The sequence below is a fragment of the Ambystoma mexicanum genome, chromosome 2p (assembly GCF_040938575.1).
Source record: "Ambystoma mexicanum isolate Mex_15411 chromosome 2p, UKY_AmexF1_1, whole genome shotgun sequence".
Lineage (NCBI taxonomy): Eukaryota > Metazoa > Chordata > Amphibia > Caudata > Ambystomatidae > Ambystoma > Ambystoma mexicanum.
The window spans coordinates 596,018,588-596,036,258 of NC_090923.1; the positions used below are offsets into that span (position 1 = coordinate 596,018,588).

Here is a 17,671-nt window from a genome sequence, read left to right on the forward strand (position 1 = left end):
AACAGGTTAACAGTTCTCGACCGTCTCCAACACCGCCATACAGTTCTCCCCCAGCTAGTTTCCGCCTCACTCTTGTTGCTGTAGTCAGCCAACCCTTAGTCTGCCTCTCTCAGTACTCCACCATCCATCCAGCCAGTCTCAAGCATCTTTCGGGGACGTGAATATAAGTGATCGTCCCCCATCCATCACTTTCAGTTTTGCCTGAAAAATTGTAATTTATTGAAGGTTCAGCTCTAGGAGTCTGCGGCGCACCAATTGAAGGATCACCTCTGCTTCTTGACCTCATGTGTAAAGTCTGAGAAAATAAGGTGTCTGGCATTTTCCAGCTCAATGTATCCAGCTTTGCACCCAACCTACAGAACTGTGTCTCTATCCCTGAAGTTTAATTGTTTGGCTTTTATCGCTCTGGCCTGACCCCACCAAATCCCTACCCCCCACCACAACCCCCCCAGGACTGCCTGGCACTCTGTGTGCTCTTTCAACCGCAAATAACTTCGAAAGCCTTTCGGGCGCAGGGTCTCCAGCATTCGTTTTTCCACATACAGTTCCTTACTTGGCCCCTCCTGGCCCTCGGGAACCCACACCAAGCGTATGTTATTGCAGCGGGAGCGGCCTCCGGAGTCTTACGCTCTTACTTCCAGCCCCTGCATTGCCCCAATCGGGTCACGTACCTGGTTTTTCAACATGGTCAAATCATTCTCCACCGTGCTTACGCTTGTTATACTTCTGTCACTCTTTCGCTGACCTTGTGTAAATCGGCTTGTAGTAGACATACATCCGTGCCCACCTCCTGTATCTTCGCTTCCAGGGAAGTTCTGGATTCTTGGATGGCGGCTAGCAGTCCTCCCACCGTGACTCCCTCATCCTTCTCAGCCACTGCTCCTGAGGCATCACTCTCTCCCACCTGGCCTTTGTTGTCTTTTGCTTGGGGGCCGCATAGTGGTCGATTATTTGTTGTGTTTTCAGCATTATGCCGGCTTATATAATGTGCGCCTGAACATGCAGTGACTATGTCATCAGTTTGGTCACTGCAGCGAGAGCCGGCCACTACCAGCCACCCAGTCTATGCATCTTTTAGCCTGCTTGTATGTGCGCGTGCCAGTGTCTTTCTTTCCCCTCTTTGCCGGTAGGGGGGGTGTGGTCTCCTGGTCCCCCACAGGCATTCCTCCCAGTTACCTTTGTGGGTTGAGCGTTAGGATGTCCTTGTGTGACTTCCAACCTTGGCGCTGCTCCTCTGCTTTTCAACTGTTTCTACCTCCTCTCCTTCCACCTGTTGCTGCCTGGTAGGACTTCCCTATAGGCTGGCATCCTTCTCTTTATGCCCTTCTCTTATGTCCTTCCGTTAGCTATAGGTCCGCCTGCAATCCTATGTTGTATGCACTGAGCCCTCCTGTCTCCCTTCTCGCCCAAGGGGGGGGGGGGGGACCGCGGTATCTCACTGTGAGGAGTCCTTTTTTTTGCCAGGTTCACGCCTCCTTGGGTGCTCCTTATTCTGCGTCTGCGTGGCCTCCGGGTTTATGATTGCATTGACTTTATGGGCTTGTGGCCTTGCCTCCAGTGCTACAGGCGCTTTCTGAGATGTCTGACAAGGAGGGGGGATAATGCCCCTCCTATTGCTCTGCACCTCGGTCCCTACTCCCTCTCTGCCGCAATCCTGTTTTGCGTGCACTGGACCCTCTTGTCCTGTCAGCCTCTGGTGCCCCTGTCGCCCCCAGGAGGGGGGGGGGGAGAAGCCGCCGTGCCTCACTGTTAGGAGTTCTTCTTGCCAGACCCACAACCCTCTTGGATGCTCTTTATGCTGCTTCTGTTTAGCCTCCGGCTCCGTGATTGTGCGCACTATGTGTGCTTGTGTCAGGCGGCTTCTGGGGTGTCCGCCCCGAAAAGGGGATGATGCCGCTCCTGTTACTCTGTGCCACTGTCTTTTCACTCTTCGTGCCGCAGGGCTTGCCAGACTTGAATACTCACCCCTCTCGCCTCATTGCCTGGGGCTTCTCTTTAAATAGTGGCTCCTGTTGTGGGTGTCCGCCTGTTCGCAAGCGCCGCCCGCTCCTCTCCCTTTGCTCCGTACCCTTTTCTCCCATTTGCGGGGATGAGTCAGCCTACTCCCGTCTCCACGTGGGATCACCTCCCCCTCCGCTTCTCAGTCCTACCTTTGCGGTTCTTCGTCTAGCCTGCACCGCCTTCCCTCCGTGGCGCAGCATCCTCACAGCTGCTCTCCCCTCTTTCGGATGCCACGGCCGAGTGCCCGGGTTGCCACAGCCCTTCAGGAGTGGGCCGTGCGCCTCTCGGTGGGGTCGTCAGTCTCTGCCGTCCCAGGCGGCCATCTTGCAGCTGCTACCCGCGGCTCTCCATCTCTCCGCGTTCAGATAGTAAACACTGTCCGCTCTCCTTCGAACTCAGTAGATGCGGCCCTGAGCTCTTCCGATAGCCTGTGCCGCAGCAATTTGGCTTTGGGATGCTTTTTCTGCAGGATAAATGCTGGATATATGTGTGGCCTGGAGCAGGACCTCTGGAGGTTCACTGCTTCATCCGTCACTCGTTGACCACGCCCCACAAACCGGGCAATATTAAGAAGCTGTGGGGAATCCTAAAGACGAGGGAGAAGGCGGATAGTCACACTTTGTTATGCAGTACAGATAAATGATACATGGGATAACTTCTTGAGAAATACATTTAAGATTGTTCAGCATTCGTCGCCGATTGACGAGGGCCCTCTGCCGCTTAGTTTTGACAAGAAACATTCTTTGCAAAATAAAAGGTACTAAAGCCATCTCAAGACCCGGGTCCGGATGGCTGTCAAACGTGGTAATGTGCGCTAAACCGGATCTTTGGTAACATATTTTACTGTCCGGGTTTAATCTTGTTGCACAACTCTGGACTAAAACCTAGCTTGTTGAAGTAGGGGCATCTTTCTTTAAAAAAGGGGATAGAAGTACTCCATCGATGTATAGATGGATCAAGTAACATGTCAGAATCCTCCATATTACAAAGTATCCATGAATGGATTGATGATAATCATATTCAGAGTTGCTTTCAGACAGGTTTTTGTAAAGGACTGTGTATGGTGCATAATGTATTCATAGTGAATTCCTTGATGCATCAAGCAAGAAATAATGCAGCCCTCCCCATGTTCATTCTTTTTATCGATTTTGCTGCTGCATTTGATACAACTGATCGTTCCAAAGTGTGGGCCAAGCTGGAAAAACTAAAAATGCCCAGGGAATTATTACATGCTTGCCAACTATTACACCATTAGAATGTGGCGTGACTTCATGGGTTTGGTGAGGGTTCTGCGCCAGTCCCAATGGATCACGGCATAAAGCAAGGTTGCGTACTCATACCTACATTATTCCATTTATGGCAGAAGTTGGCTCTGCTTTCGCTGAAGCAGAAAATGTTCCTCCCAAACTTGGGTCATTCGAAATTTGCATGGCTCGCTTATGCAGATGATGTGGTTATCTTTGATAGTACATACATCGGGATCTGCAGAAGTGCACAAGCACTGGTGGAGTATGCTGCCATAAACGGACTCGACGTAAACATGGCAAAATCTAATATATGTGATTTGGTAAAGCGAGGATAAACAGTACTAATATGGGGCACTATGGACAAAGTGGACAAGCACTGTTATGTAGGGTATGATGTTGGTGCACTAAAAGGTGTAAATGAATTGTTTAAATGGTGCCGGGCCAAAGCAATATCAATCATGCTTTCCATCAAAAAAGTTGTCTATAGTGACGCTGGCTATAGTTTGGTGTGGCCGATTACAATATATAGGCAAAGGTTGGTGGCAAGCATTATTTATGCACTGAATGTTTCCCATAGCGATTGCAGTGCTTGGACCAATACCCTTGAAGGTGACATTTGGCACAAAATATTAGGGCTGTCTAACGATACCCCAATACAAGTACTTAGGCTCCAATTAGAATTAACATCTTTGGCTTCTTTGATTACGATAGAGGGAAAATGTACATTAATGCGTGCAGGGAATTACTCTATACTTTGGATACTTAGAAATGAAATTGCAAGTAAGTCCTGCTCTGTACTATTGATATTTAAGGAGGTGAATGAGAACTTTTTTGAAACGATTGGATGCCGACCTGATTGGAATTGTCCATGTGCGTGCTTTAAAGTCTCTAAATATGTTTGCAAGAACTTTTTTTTCCATATTTTAAACCTCAAAAAAACATAAATCAGTTTCCATCTTCAGTATTGAGATGTATCTTCATACTAATCAGATTCAACAGACTGCCCGTCTCGGCAAAAAAAGGGGCTGTGTGTCGGAATCCCTAAAGATAAGCGCTCTTGTAGACTGTGTGGTGTCCGGAGTAACTTGGAAACGATAAGACATCTTATTGCAGCATGGCCCGCTTTTTGTGGCATTTGTATTCTGTGTACTATACGAAACATGTTAACGATCCGTAAAACATCTCTGATGAAACAGGAGGGAACAGGAAGGGGTTGGTGTTGGGTGGGGGAGATGGCGGGTGGGGGGGGGGGGTGGTGAGGAACCTGTCTGTTGTAATGTTTATTATGCAAAATGAATAAAAAGAATATTTTTAAATGTTCCGGAGAGCTACTGGTATTGGCGGGTCAACTCCCAATTGGCCGACTTCACACCAACCTAGGTAAAACCAGGCAACTTTGTTTCGACTCTAGGAAGTAGGAAGGTACTCTTGTGGGCTACCACAAGGCTTTGTGGTATCCGCATTCTGTTTAAGACATTTATGAAAACTTGAGCATCCATTATTGAGTCAAACAACATTCTTTCAACTATATTCGGATGATACTCAAATAGAGCTCAAATTGGGTGAACAAGAAAATCAATGACAGTACATCTTATCCTGTCATGCCTCAATAATATCCAAGATTGCATTCTAGAGAATAACTGTTAGCAGTGGTGGAAATAGAAAATAATTGGTGGGGGATTCCCACAAGGTCCGGGGTGGGGGCGAGGGGCTAGGAGGCAGGGTTTGATGGGAGCAGAGCTGGCAGGTGCCCTTCGATCAAAGGAAATGTCCAAAATAATAGTTTAAAAATGAGCGATTTCTTTCATGCTGCTTCTTTTCCAAACTATATATCAAATCCACTTTAAACCCCTTCCATGGCACTGGTGACGAGTTACTTCACTATGAGGATAATAGTTTTGACCAGTGTTGCTGAGTACATATTTTTTTTAATATACAAATTGCCTCCCATTTTATAAAAAACAAACTCCTCCATGGGCAGTATTCAAACGGGGCGATTTTTGTTCGCCATAAGCAACATTTACTTTTACTTGAAGAACACCTGGCACAGCGCCTGTAGCACCCCTCTGAAAGCAGTTGCGTGGCTGCATCGTGTGGGATAGTTTCAATGTTAATAGGAGTATTTAATCATGCAATGTTTGACAATACCTGTATATATATTTATTTATTTTAAGTATCCGTAAAACACTGCATAAATAAATAAAGCGGGTCCATGTCTCTGACAAACATTGCATAAATAAATGGGTCGTGGCTGAGGAATGTAACTTCCTGTGGTGACCCCTTGCACGGGTCACCAGAGGAAGTTACAGTTTGATTTTCCTGCAGCTGTGACCTCTATCAACGTCCTGCTGTGTACACGTAGGAGGCGCAGCCAGCAGAGGCTCATTGCAGCAATGAGCTGCTCCGCCCCCTATCCCGTCCGTCACAGGTGGGTTCTTTTTTTTCACTTTTTTTTTTTAAAGTAACCCTGCCCGGAGATCCGGCTACACATCTGGTGCCGGATCTCGGATCTTGCGAGAGCCGGCCCAATGACCAGCGCTGACTGTTAGGGAGAATTCCCAGAAATGTGCTAATTCCTCTCTACCTTAGAGACCCCCAGCTCTTCTGCTGAACTTTGGGACTTTGTACTTTTAATTCTATAAGTTTTCTGTGTTTCTTTTGGTTTTTGGAGTCTGACAAACTCCATAGGCATATTTTTGCATTGTGTCACACATCACCTTCAGTGCAGTGACACAGGGAAGTCTTTCAGATTTCCAAAAGGTTTAAATACCTTACTCTTGGATTAGCGACTGTTTCCAAGAGTAGTAAAGTGAAAATGACTTTACTGTATATTGTAACTTTCTAGACCCAGCACACACTATCTTACAATAGGGTGCTGGAAGTGTTACTTAGTAGCCCCTTTGTCTAGCTTCTTATATAACATTTCTTATGTTACCCTTTACACAATTAATGGCTGGTGGCAGTGGTTACTTTTTACTACTGTGTTGTGTTTTTACCGCAGGCTGCGCTCGCAGCCACGGTAAAGCACCCATGGGCGCCATTTTTGTCAAAATGGCCCTGGTCGTCTTTTTTCGCCATTTCTTGTTGTTTTGGTCCTTCTTGAGATTTACTCTACGTGCCAAACTAGGTTTGGTCCCTTTGTTCGTTTTGTCTTTGGCAGGCTTCACGAGTGAAACCCACCTCTGGTTCCAGAGTGTCTGGTGGGGGCAGGAAGTGAGGGAAGTGCCCGAATCTCTGTGCTTAGTCACCTAGGAGACAAGAATGTGCTCCTAGGTGATTGGCCGGCTGGCAGTCCGGCAAGGTCAGCCACCCTGCTGGGTGACTAACAGCTGGGCTGGAATGAATGGGAGGAAGCTGCATAAAAGGCAAGGCTTTTGGCTTGGAAGGTAGAGTCGATCACTGGATGAAGGAATCCAAAGAAGAACTTGAAGAGGAAGCCTGCTGCAACTCCTGGACCGTTGGTTTGCCCGGTGAAGCCCTGCTGCTCTGCTGAAGCTCCAAATTCATATCGACAGAGAAGCCCTGCAAAGACTTCTCCCCTTGAGTTGATGGGACCAATCAACTCCAAAGTAAGCCACCTGGACCACCGTCTCAGAGCTGGTTGAATTTCCTTTGCAGTCACTGCAGGAACCGAATAACCAGGGATAGGAACACCAGTTTCTGTGCGTTGCTTTTAAGTTGGCCAAGAGCTCCAGGAAGATCCTCCGGACTCCCAGGAAGCAGGACTGACCGAGCCTGAGCCCCCTCAACAGAGTGCAGGACCCCAGAAGCAAGGAAAGCTCGACAGCCAGAAACCGCAGTGTTGCTGTTTGCGGTACTCGTGAGAAACTGAAATACTGAAGTGACACTTGTTTGAAAGTTAGCCAGTTGCGGTCGGTGACCATCCCGTTATTGTGCAGGAGTCCCCAGAAGTCCTCCCTCTTGTCCCCACGACTGAGGCCCAGGAATAACAGGATCTGCAGAGCTGCACAGGAACAGAGGTCATCAGCTGCATCTTTTCTTCAAACCTAAAGGTACTTTAAAGGCTGAGAGAACTTACCTCTCACTGTAGATTTGCTTGCTCTTCTACTTCACAAGTCTCCCGGCTTGTGACCCTACATTTGATTCTTCTTTTTCACCAAAGACTTCAAACAACATTGTGCAAAGACTTTGACTCGCCTTCAAGAAGTCCTTCAGTCCTCATAGACTTTTGCCCATTGACATTGGCTCAGCCTGGTTTCCTGAATGACTCTTACCTCTTCTGTTATTGTGTTGCACCTATCCTTCCAGGAAGGGGTTAACTTACTTTGCATTTGGGGGTCCAAAAGTATTTGCCTGCTTAAAGAATATTTGTGATCTCTTGTTTGTTCCAATATCCCTTTTCTTTGACACTCTCAAAGCCTACTCTAAATGTACAGTAATATATGAATGTCCACAGTGTCTTAAGTATTTAAGTCACCTGAGGGTGTAGGAACTGTATGTGTGCCATCCCCAATGGGTCTTTACGAATTCCGAGAAACCTAAGTGTATATTTCAGAAGTGTATTTGAGTGTTGCTTTTATAGTGTTCCTCCTGAAGGTTTGTTTAAATGACTGGTAAATTAATAATTGTTTTATCAAGAAACCTTGAGTATCAGTGTTTGTTTGAATACTGGTCACTGTGAATCTCTGTGGAACTCACCTACTGCTCACATTACCTCTCTTGAGATAAGCCTGGCTACTAGGCCACACTACCAACCTGTGTAATTCAGACTTGTACCAAAGTATGGGTCCATATTGCCAGGAGGCTGAGGTTGTTGTAGTGCAGCCAAAGGGTGCTACCCCCAAATCTTTACCTAACAATAACCTATGCTTAATTACCTTTAAATTGGGCCTACACCTCCCCACAGAAACTGCTATTTGCTTTTCCAGAAACAATAGGCATATCCCCACCTGCTATTTTAAAAGACGATAGAAATGCAGTGGTGATTAACTATTCAAAACTAGCCTTCCTCCCTCAGATAAATGTTTATCACACTAAGGGGGGCTTCAGGACATGCACCACAATATACAATTAATGAGAGCCCGTGTCTGCCGAAACCCCATATTTGGAAACGCAGAGGATAATATACAATTTACAGGAAATCCAAAACTTAAAGGCTTGCCTTGACTTTGGGTATATGACAGAGATCATATCACACCAGGACTCAGAGGCCTGCATTTGCGTCTGGTTGAACACAGAAAACCCATCAAAAGTGTGTTCGGCACATTGATCTTACTGGGAAAAGGGCCCTGTGTAACTTGTCAAAATATGCTGAGAAATACATCTGAGTATAAAAACTAAGATAGCAAAGGCTGATACATTGATGTAGGACCCTAGCCATTCGGGGCCACACACTCGGATCAATTTACATATCAGAATTTGGCAGAAGAAAATTACAGTAGAGTCAGGAGATCACTGAAAACCTAACTGGTCAAACAGGACTTAACGTATCTGGTTGTTAAATAGCCTAGAAAGCGATTAATAATTTACTATCAAGGACTATGATTTTCTCTCGTGTATGTCCCTTCTTACCCACTATCCCTTCTCTAGCCTTGTAGCAGGATGCCCACAATTAAATAAGATAACTCGCTAAATAAAATGAAATATCAAACGCACCACCTACCTGAGGCTGCTATTCGCCGGGCCTCACTTGCCTTTTGCTGTTTCCCACTGGTGCGGATTGCAAAAATTCTTCCATCGTTAGTTCGAATGTATGTCCCTGCAGTAGGGAGGGAGAAACAGTTCAGCATGGACAATGTACAAGATTTTCGGGTAAAACACACCCACTTTTTTGCATTTTAGAGCTGCAGGAGCCGAGGCTCAGTTCCTATTGTAGTGTGTGCTAAGAAAGAGCAATACATTAGTAACGAGGTTAATAGGGCTGTCGTAATAATTTAGGGGGAAGACCATGCAGTTCACAAAACAATCTCTTTAAAACGTGTTTTATGAGCTTCATATTACATCACGTCTCACATACAAGCACAGCTTTCAAAAGTCAAAAACAGTCAACAATAACCTGCATTATCTCAAAATTAACAATTCCTACAACCCAAACCATAACATTTTTTTTTACTGTTTTATTAACAAACCAGAACACAAAACAGGCAGGTGCCTACTGTTTCAATACAATTATTTAAATACACTTGCTTTCAGTCCATCTCACAGACGATCACTGCATCCCGCATAACTCTTTTCCGTTACAGCAGCAACAGCCGTTCCCACCCTCTGATCTTTCCCTCTCAGAGCATTTTAGGGTGCATTTCCCCCATAGTCACAAGACTGCCCCTGCCGCCCCCATCAACCTGTTTATGCATTTTATCAGGGCTCTCTATATCTGGGGTAAACATTGTCTGCGTGAGCACATTCCAAGCCTCTCCTTCCACACTCCTCTCATGCATCCATAGCTGCACCGCCCTGTGCCATACTGCAGTCTCAGCCAGTGACCAGCGCCTAAAGTCCACCCACCAAGCCTCAACCCTAGGCCCCCACAGTTGATTTCCAGGCCCTTGCAATTCTACGCTTTTCTAGCAGGCAAATTAAATCCTTAATTCTGGAGAGGTGTGTGGTATCTTTCCCTTCACTCAGGAACAGTCCCAGCAAGCAAAACTCCTGGAGCCATGACTGCATTTGGATCCGTCCCCTGATGGCCTTGTCAGCCACCCCCTGCCAGAACTTGCCAATTATTGGGCATGTCCAGAACATATGCATCATATCTACCCCCACACTAGCGCACCTTGGGCAGGTCTTATCCCCTTCTCTACCTATCTGCATCAACCTGTGAGGGGTTAAAGTATGCCCTGTGTGTAACATACAATTGGGTAAGCTTGAATCTGGCGTTCCTTGAGACCCCCCCCTTGGCGTTTATCAGCGCTCTCTTCCATTCCATGTATTTAATAGCTCTCCCCAGCTCAGCCTCCCAGCTCCTGCACACAGTCAGCTTCGTTTCCTTGAAGCTGCTCAGGAATAGGTCACCCTGCTGCCTGTTCCTATATCCGGATGACATTGTTGGAGGCTCCCACCTGCCTCACCATGCTACCCTGGTCTCTAGATCACTTGGGATAAGCTTTGGCCGAATAATGGCGCCCTCGCTGGTGCGTTTTCATCGCATCATGAAAATTGACTTAAAATGCATTTAAATAGGCTGCTCCGATGCAGCTTGGCGAGAAATCCTTTGTTCCTCAAGTGTTTTCTGGACTGCCTTTTTTTTGTATGTTCTCTGGGCATTTTGCAACCATGCCTCATGCGCTTTTAACTATTCCAAAATGGCTTCATTATTTGTACACTTCTCCTGCTGGTGTGACCTGGCCTGCTCCCCCTCCAACTGGTTGCACTAGGCTCTTAAGCCAATCACAGCAACCGGGAGGCGGGAGCAGGCCACCACTACCGAAGGTCCACAACAAAGGCCCTATCTACCCCTGTCCACCACAGTACGCCGCGCACAACGGTTGTTAGGCAGAAACCTGTGCAGTTCCCTCTGGGACCACTGCAAAAGATTTAAGACTACAGGTGTTTGGCAGTAAACCCACTTGGTGGCAGTCTGTACCACACAGATTCACTTGGTAGCTGTGGCTGAGCAGTCAGACTTCCCTCAAGAAGAGTTAGGCAGTATACAGAGTATTCACAATAGGTCAAAAGAACACAGTAGAACAAGCAAGCACTGACCAGAGCTTGGTGTAGAAAAGATATAATTATTTATTTAAAACCACATCTAATAAAACACACAGGCACTAATAGTAAGCAATTCAAAAACACGGTCACTAAAAGATATACACTCCCTTAAAAGAATATTAGACAAGTCTTAAGTAAAGCAACACTTATTTTCAGACAGCGGTGAGCGCTTAACAAAGATGGCACTCTAATCAATCGGTTTAAAAGGGAGAGAAAGGCAGAGCAAAGAAAGAAACAGATCCCAACACTTTCGGAAGAACACAGTAGGAGAAGAAGGCAGGTTAAAACCGTAAAGTCAAAGTTAACAAGGCCGGACCCACTTTAAGAGGCTCCGGGCGAAATGTGTCCAAGGTCACACGGTTCAAAGTGCCCAAAAGTCTCGCTATCAGTTCAGAAAGAGTTGGACCAAAACAAAGGGACCCGTTTAGATGGTCAAGGCGGCCAGCCCAGTCCGGAAGGTTAAGGGATTATTATTACCTTGTAGCAATCTTTAGAAAGGGAGGCCTGGCAGACATGGTACCTTAAAGTGGTGAGAATACTCCAGCGGGGGCAGTTGTTCCTGGCAGCGGATGCAAGTCGGTGCTTCATCCGGGGGAAGAGAGGATCTCGTCGGGGAGGAAGACAGGAGTCCGTTGCACTGCCAGGGAAGAAACCAGCCGCAGCCGCGGAGTTCTCAGTTAAAAGGAGCAGCCCTTTTATTCGCGGTCCAGTGGTAAGTGGCTATCCGGTTGCCGGGGTGCTTGGCACGGGCAATTCGACCACAAGACGTCCTGGGATGCGAGGAAAAGAAGGTAAACTGGTTGTGCCCACCAGTCAGGGGAAGAAGACTCTCCAGCCGGAAGATCTTCTCTGTCGTCGGGAAGTGGCGAGTCGGTTCCGCAGGGCTCCACCGGTGGTGTCGTAGCAGGTCGGCTCAGCTTCTCCCTCGTCGGATTTTCAGGTCCTGTGGCGACTTCTGAAGTTCCAGCCCCAAAAGCCCTGCTTTTATGCAGCACACCCCCATTCACTCAGCCTAGCTGTCAATCAACCATGCTAAGTGGTGAGCAGGCCGGCTCACCACTTGGGCCAATCACACAAGAGTGCGACTTGAGTTACCAAGGTAACTCAGTCAAGGGTGCCTAAACCCCCTCCCACACCTCCTGTGGTACCCAGACAGAGTGGCACCACTTTTGGAGGCTTCTGTGGAGAAGCCCGCCAAAAAGTGGAACAAAGGGCTCGACTTGGGTTGGAGTCACAGAAGAGAACACAAACGCCATTTTAGAATCGAGTTCTGGCAAAAAATACCAACCGGCAAATTAATATTAAATAAATAAACCGGCGGTATGTTCGAGGCTATGAGAATTAAATTATTAAAGTTGGTAGCCTCTAACAATGGGAAAATCCCTTAGATATATCCGCGGTCGAACATAAAAAGTAGTATCCACTGCCACCAGCCAAAACTCGATCAGGGGGGACGGAGACGTGCCCCCTCGACTAACAGACCCCGGGGCAATCGAATTGCCCCGACCAGTACGTCCACAATAAGATGGTTTGTACTGGTTTCTGTTCATAATTTGGGACTAGTAAAGCCAATGGTGACTTTACATGCCCTGGGAGACAGTAGTCGGTCCCAGGGTATGGAGTCTATGGTGGGGTATCACTATGACACCCCTGTGTCACTGCACTGAGGGTGCTGTGTAACACATAGTAAAAACACATGAGACCCTATGGAGTAAAAGACCCCATAGCCCATAAAACACATTAACAGTCAAAGGAACCCCTCAAATCATGTCCAAGAGTGTGAGGAAAAGAGACTCACTCTTGGCAGGAGAAAAAAACAAACTCCAGAAATCCAGCAAAGAAATTCAGCCTAAACAGAGAATTCTCCCCAACAACGGCCCCATGCCCCACAAGAGCGTGAATGTGTCCCCCACCAACCCGCATTGCCCCAGACCGTGAATGTGGCCCCCACCCATCCCATGCCCCCTGAGAGGGTGATTGTGTCCGTCACCCCCATTGCCCCGAGAGTGCGATTGTGCCTATTCCGAACCCCTTGCCCCCTGTGATTGTCTTGGTTTCCCCCATACCTCCCCCGACCTTCCCTATTCCTGTTATTCCAGGCATTACCCCAATTGCCATCTGGAATAGTATTCGTAGCAGCCTTTCTTTTTCATTCACCTGCCCTCCACTTCCTTACCTCCCCCTGTCTTGCTAAAACCTGCCACTACCTCAATTGCCAACAGGCATAGTAATCGTAGCCGCCTGTCTTTAGCAGCCACCCCCCCTTCACCCCCTCTCTCCTTTCCCCTCCTGTCCTGCAGCCATTTTTCCTCTCCACTCCTCCCCCCTCCCCTTTTCATGTCCATTAGCACTTACTCATATCATTTGTCCCAGGACCACTGTTAGCAGCTTGTCTGTCCCCCTCCTTATCTTCTCCTCCCACCCCCCCTCCCCAGCACTATCCTGCATTCGTCATCTGACCTGTTATTATAGTCGTTTGTTTATTCCTATCCTCCTCTGTCCCCACCCTCCAGACCCCCCCCCTTCCTCTTGCTATTCATGCACTACAACAATTGTCCCCAGGCATAGGCATAGTAATGTTACTGCTGGTTCTGTCTCATTCCTCCCTCTATCTCTTCACCTTAATTGTTCCTTGCACTTGCACTATCTGAAATGTCATCAGGCTGATGAGGATAGTTCTTTTTCACATTCTAATTTGTTTCAAGGACCTGTAAGAATGTAACTGTATTTTCACGTGCTCCCCCCATCCTTGAAGCGCTTTGAAACACATTATTTATTTAGCGCCTATGCACAATCAAATCAAATACAGTCTGGAGAACATATGGCCACCATCAGAAACATCATACATCGTGACCAGCACTACATTAACTTCCTTGCTCTCCCTGAATCCAGGCCATCGCTTCTATTCCCCTAACCATGCCCATGTACATTATGAATTGGCCTTCATTTTTTGCCACAGTCACTAACAAAAGTCAGGCAGTCTATCATCCTGACGTCCCGCAGTAGATCTCCCGCCGTGGCTTTCCATTTACTTTCCCAATACCTTCTGAACTGTGCCAGAACTCCTTGTTGTTCCCCGATGACTCCAACCAAGGGGACACAGGAAATTATCCCCAGGAGCCTCCCGACCCTGCGCCACAGCTCCCTGTGCGAGTCTCAACAGTCCAGAGGGCCGTGGTAGCACAGCGTCTTTTACCCATAACACTTCCATCAAAGAATTTCTCCCTAGCACTGGTTTTGGCAGTGAAGTGTCCTGCGAAGTTCCGTCTCCAAGCCAATACACCACAAATTGCAGTTGCCCTGCTAAATAGCGCAGTTCAAAGTGCGGTACCAGAACACTTTCACCGATATAGTCCCTCCGCAGATTACGTAAGGCGAATCTGTGCCCCCCCCCACTCCCCCCACCCAAGCCGCCCCATAAAATTCTCAGGCCAGCACATCCAACGATTGCAATAATAATAAGTATATTATAGGGTATGTTGATAAAATGTTATAAAATAGACGTGGAAGTAAAACATTTTCAATAGAGGCGCCATGCCAGGCATGCCCAGGGGCAGTTTTCCCCTAAAACTTAATGGGATTAACTACACCATCTAAGGCTGTCTTGAGTGTTATACCCATGCAAGGAGGCAGGGTCATGCCACACATTAACTCCTAGATATAGGAAGCTGTTGACCATCCACTGCAGGCCCAGGTCGGGTAACTGTTCCATGGTATGCCCCTCGAGTTCCACCTACCAAAACGAACAGGATTTCTCCTGATTGATCCCAATACCTGAAAATGTGGCAAACCGGTCAATTATGTCCAGTAGGTTGGTCTCAGGTTGGTTCACGTACAGCAGCATGTCGTCTGCGTACAGTGAAACCAAGTGCACCACCCAGTCTAACACAATACCTGCTTCCGCATAGTCCCGCCTGAGAAAGGTAGCCAATGGTTCCAATGCCAAGATGAAAATCATTGGCAACAGCGGACAACCCTGCTTAGGACCCTTATGTACCTGCCATTCTTCAGAGATCTGCTTACCAGTTTTTACTCTTGCTCTAGGCGCAGAATAAATCAGCTGCACCCAATGCAGAACCATAACTTATGTAAGATGCATTTACCTCTCGTTACAGTGCAGAGTCAGATATTTGAAATTGCATATCTGAAGTGGGACGAGGACAGAAGCACACTTCATTACCAGTTTTTATAGCTCCCGGACTCCAGTACCTCAGTTTGATGCCTCCAGCATTTGTTTCTTAATCATTGTTTAGCATATTTAAATAGTCTCTGAAGTGCTTTCTGTTTACATGTGCTGGCTACATCCTGTTCTAACTCATGCATATTCACCATATCTAAGAGCCAGTCTGCCTGTTTAGGTGCTTCCTTGCTTACCCATTTCATAGATATTGTTCGATAAGCTAATAATAATGATAATCTTCCAAATTTGGTTAAGGAATATTTATCTTCAATTACCACAAGAAAACAACCCACTGGGTCCACCGGCACTTCTCGATCTGCCATGATTCTCAATTCTTCACCCACCTCTCTACAGTATCCCCTAATCTATATGAATGCTGAGGCTAGGTGGTAAAAGTAAGCATGTTCTGTACCACAAGTGGGGCATGCATGTTTTAACCAGGTCCATTTTATGCAATGTCCTAGGGCTATCATGCATCCGATGCATATATTTAAAGTGTGTTAGACACAATATGGAGGTCAGCAAAATATTTCCAGTAAGACAGCATGCTCCTGTACACTTTTCAGTCAGTACCATTCAAATATCTTTTACCCAGTTACTAAATGCTTTGCACGTTTCAAATGGTTTGCTGTCTTGTGGTTGTCTAGAACGATTGAAATTGTTTTCATAGGGACTGTGCTTTTGTCACTATGTGGACCCTTTTGTTTTTCTTCCCCTTAATCCCCCAGATAAACTTGGACATGTTCGGTTCTCAAACGTCTATCCGTGTTGAATTCTGAGCTGTCCAAAACCACCTACCCCCAGCCATACCCCAAACATCGCCAGTGATATTTCATCCCCAAATTCTTGCTCGAACTTCTTAATGAAACTTTTCACTTGTCACTGATGGAGGTTGCATAGTCGTCTCACCTCATGGCATGTATACCTCTCATTGTCAAGATAAAACAGCAAGAAGAACACCACCATATCACTCACAACAGGGCTTATATCATATTTTAAGTCTTACCAATGTTAGCTGCTGTTGCTACTGTTAAATGTCTATTCCTTATTCCTTCAACCTCTCCTGATAGGAAGACAATCTGATATGGCTGAGGATGTGTGTAACATTTTTACAGTCTGGAAACTCCTTTCCTGCGATATTTGCCCTGGCAAAGTTCTTAAAGCAGGTTCTTTTTGACATCCGATTTGATGACTTGATGCTTAACTTGAAAACAGTGCACTCTATGAGATGGAATATGCAACAATGCTCACTGACCCTTGTTATTTTTAAAAGATTCTTTTTCGGATACAATGATTTAAATCGGAACTAGGTTTCTGCGAAATAACAGATGTAATAAACCAAATGTTTAATAAAAAATAAAAAAAGTAAAAGAAAATGTCTAGTAAGTAACATACATCTTACTGTCAAGATAGGTCTGCTTCAGATCCCGCTACGGCCCTATCTACACATACTATTCTCTATGGTTCTTTTACTGTTCTTACAATCATTGACTGATTTTAGGGAGGAATGCGGCTCCCCTCTGAAGTCTCTTGCCTGGGTAGTAGTGCAAGAAATATTGCTACTTCCTCAGCATTTGCAAAAATGTTTCTTTGATCCTTTACCACTCTCTAATTTATAAGGGGCAAGCATGGACTGGGTTATTTGCTTGTCTCAGTGACTTTTTACCAAATTCAATTTTCTTTCTTTGCACCTGTGGGCTGTAATCCAGGAAGAACCATGAAGTCATGTTATCCAGTGTTATTTCACCAGCCCCTCTGGCTTTATTTAGAATCATGTCCTGCTCCATGTAGTTCTACAGTTTCATAAGGACTCTTTGGGTGTGCCCCAGATTTAGGAAGTGGTCCTAATGTTCTAGGCACCCTTTTGATGACTAAGTGTTTGGCTAGCTGGATTCCTGAGTGTACCCATCAACTCTTACATATATATGTTCATCTTTCTTTTTTCTGTTCCCTCATGCTTCCAATTCTTCAACTGTAGGGCCTTTAATATTACCTTTACAGTCTTGCCGTTTTTGGTAAGTTAGATAACCTCTTCCACTGTGGATATTCTATGTTCCGCTTCTTTGGTTCTGCTTCCCATGGTCCACTCATGACAACAATTTCAAGCTGTGCTGGTATTTTGCCGTGGTTGCTTATCAGTGCAGCCACGATTCCTCGGAGTGTCACTACTTAGGGTCGGACTTTATGCCCTATGTAAGTCTATGGAGGACAGGAGGGGCAGAACAACAAATGAATTACATCTCAGTAATGTTCTTTCTGATGGCTGTTCCTGCCACAGATTTCTTATCTAGGATATCCATATCCCAGACCAGGTGTTCTCTGGAAATCTTTCCCACCACCAGGGGGTGCCGTACAGATCCGCGGCTGGCCCGTTCGACGCCACTAGACACTCCGCTTTGGAAATTATGCCAACCCAGTACAAGTGGCAACGCTGAACCTCATGACCTCAGTTCCACCTTTTATCCCTAGCACTCTGATGCTGAGCGTCTGTAGAACCGATGGTGTATTATCTTCCTGCAAGAGGGGAGGGCGATGAGGAATCAGTGTCAGGAAAATCCATCAGAAAGAACATTAC

The 17,671-nt window shown here is 46.4% G+C and overlaps 1 protein-coding gene across 1 annotated transcript in view; it reads right to left on the minus strand.

Annotated features, from left to right (window-relative positions):
* Positions 1-17,671, minus strand: part of RAD54L2 (RAD54 like 2) — a 1,748,428-nt gene that overhangs the window by 37,404 nt on the left and 1,693,353 nt on the right. The window contains exon 21 of the mRNA XM_069644107.1: positions 8,872-8,967. Coding sequence (XP_069500208.1) covers positions 8,872-8,967 — 96 coding nt within the window. The remainder of the gene's footprint in view (positions 1-8,871; positions 8,968-17,671) is intronic.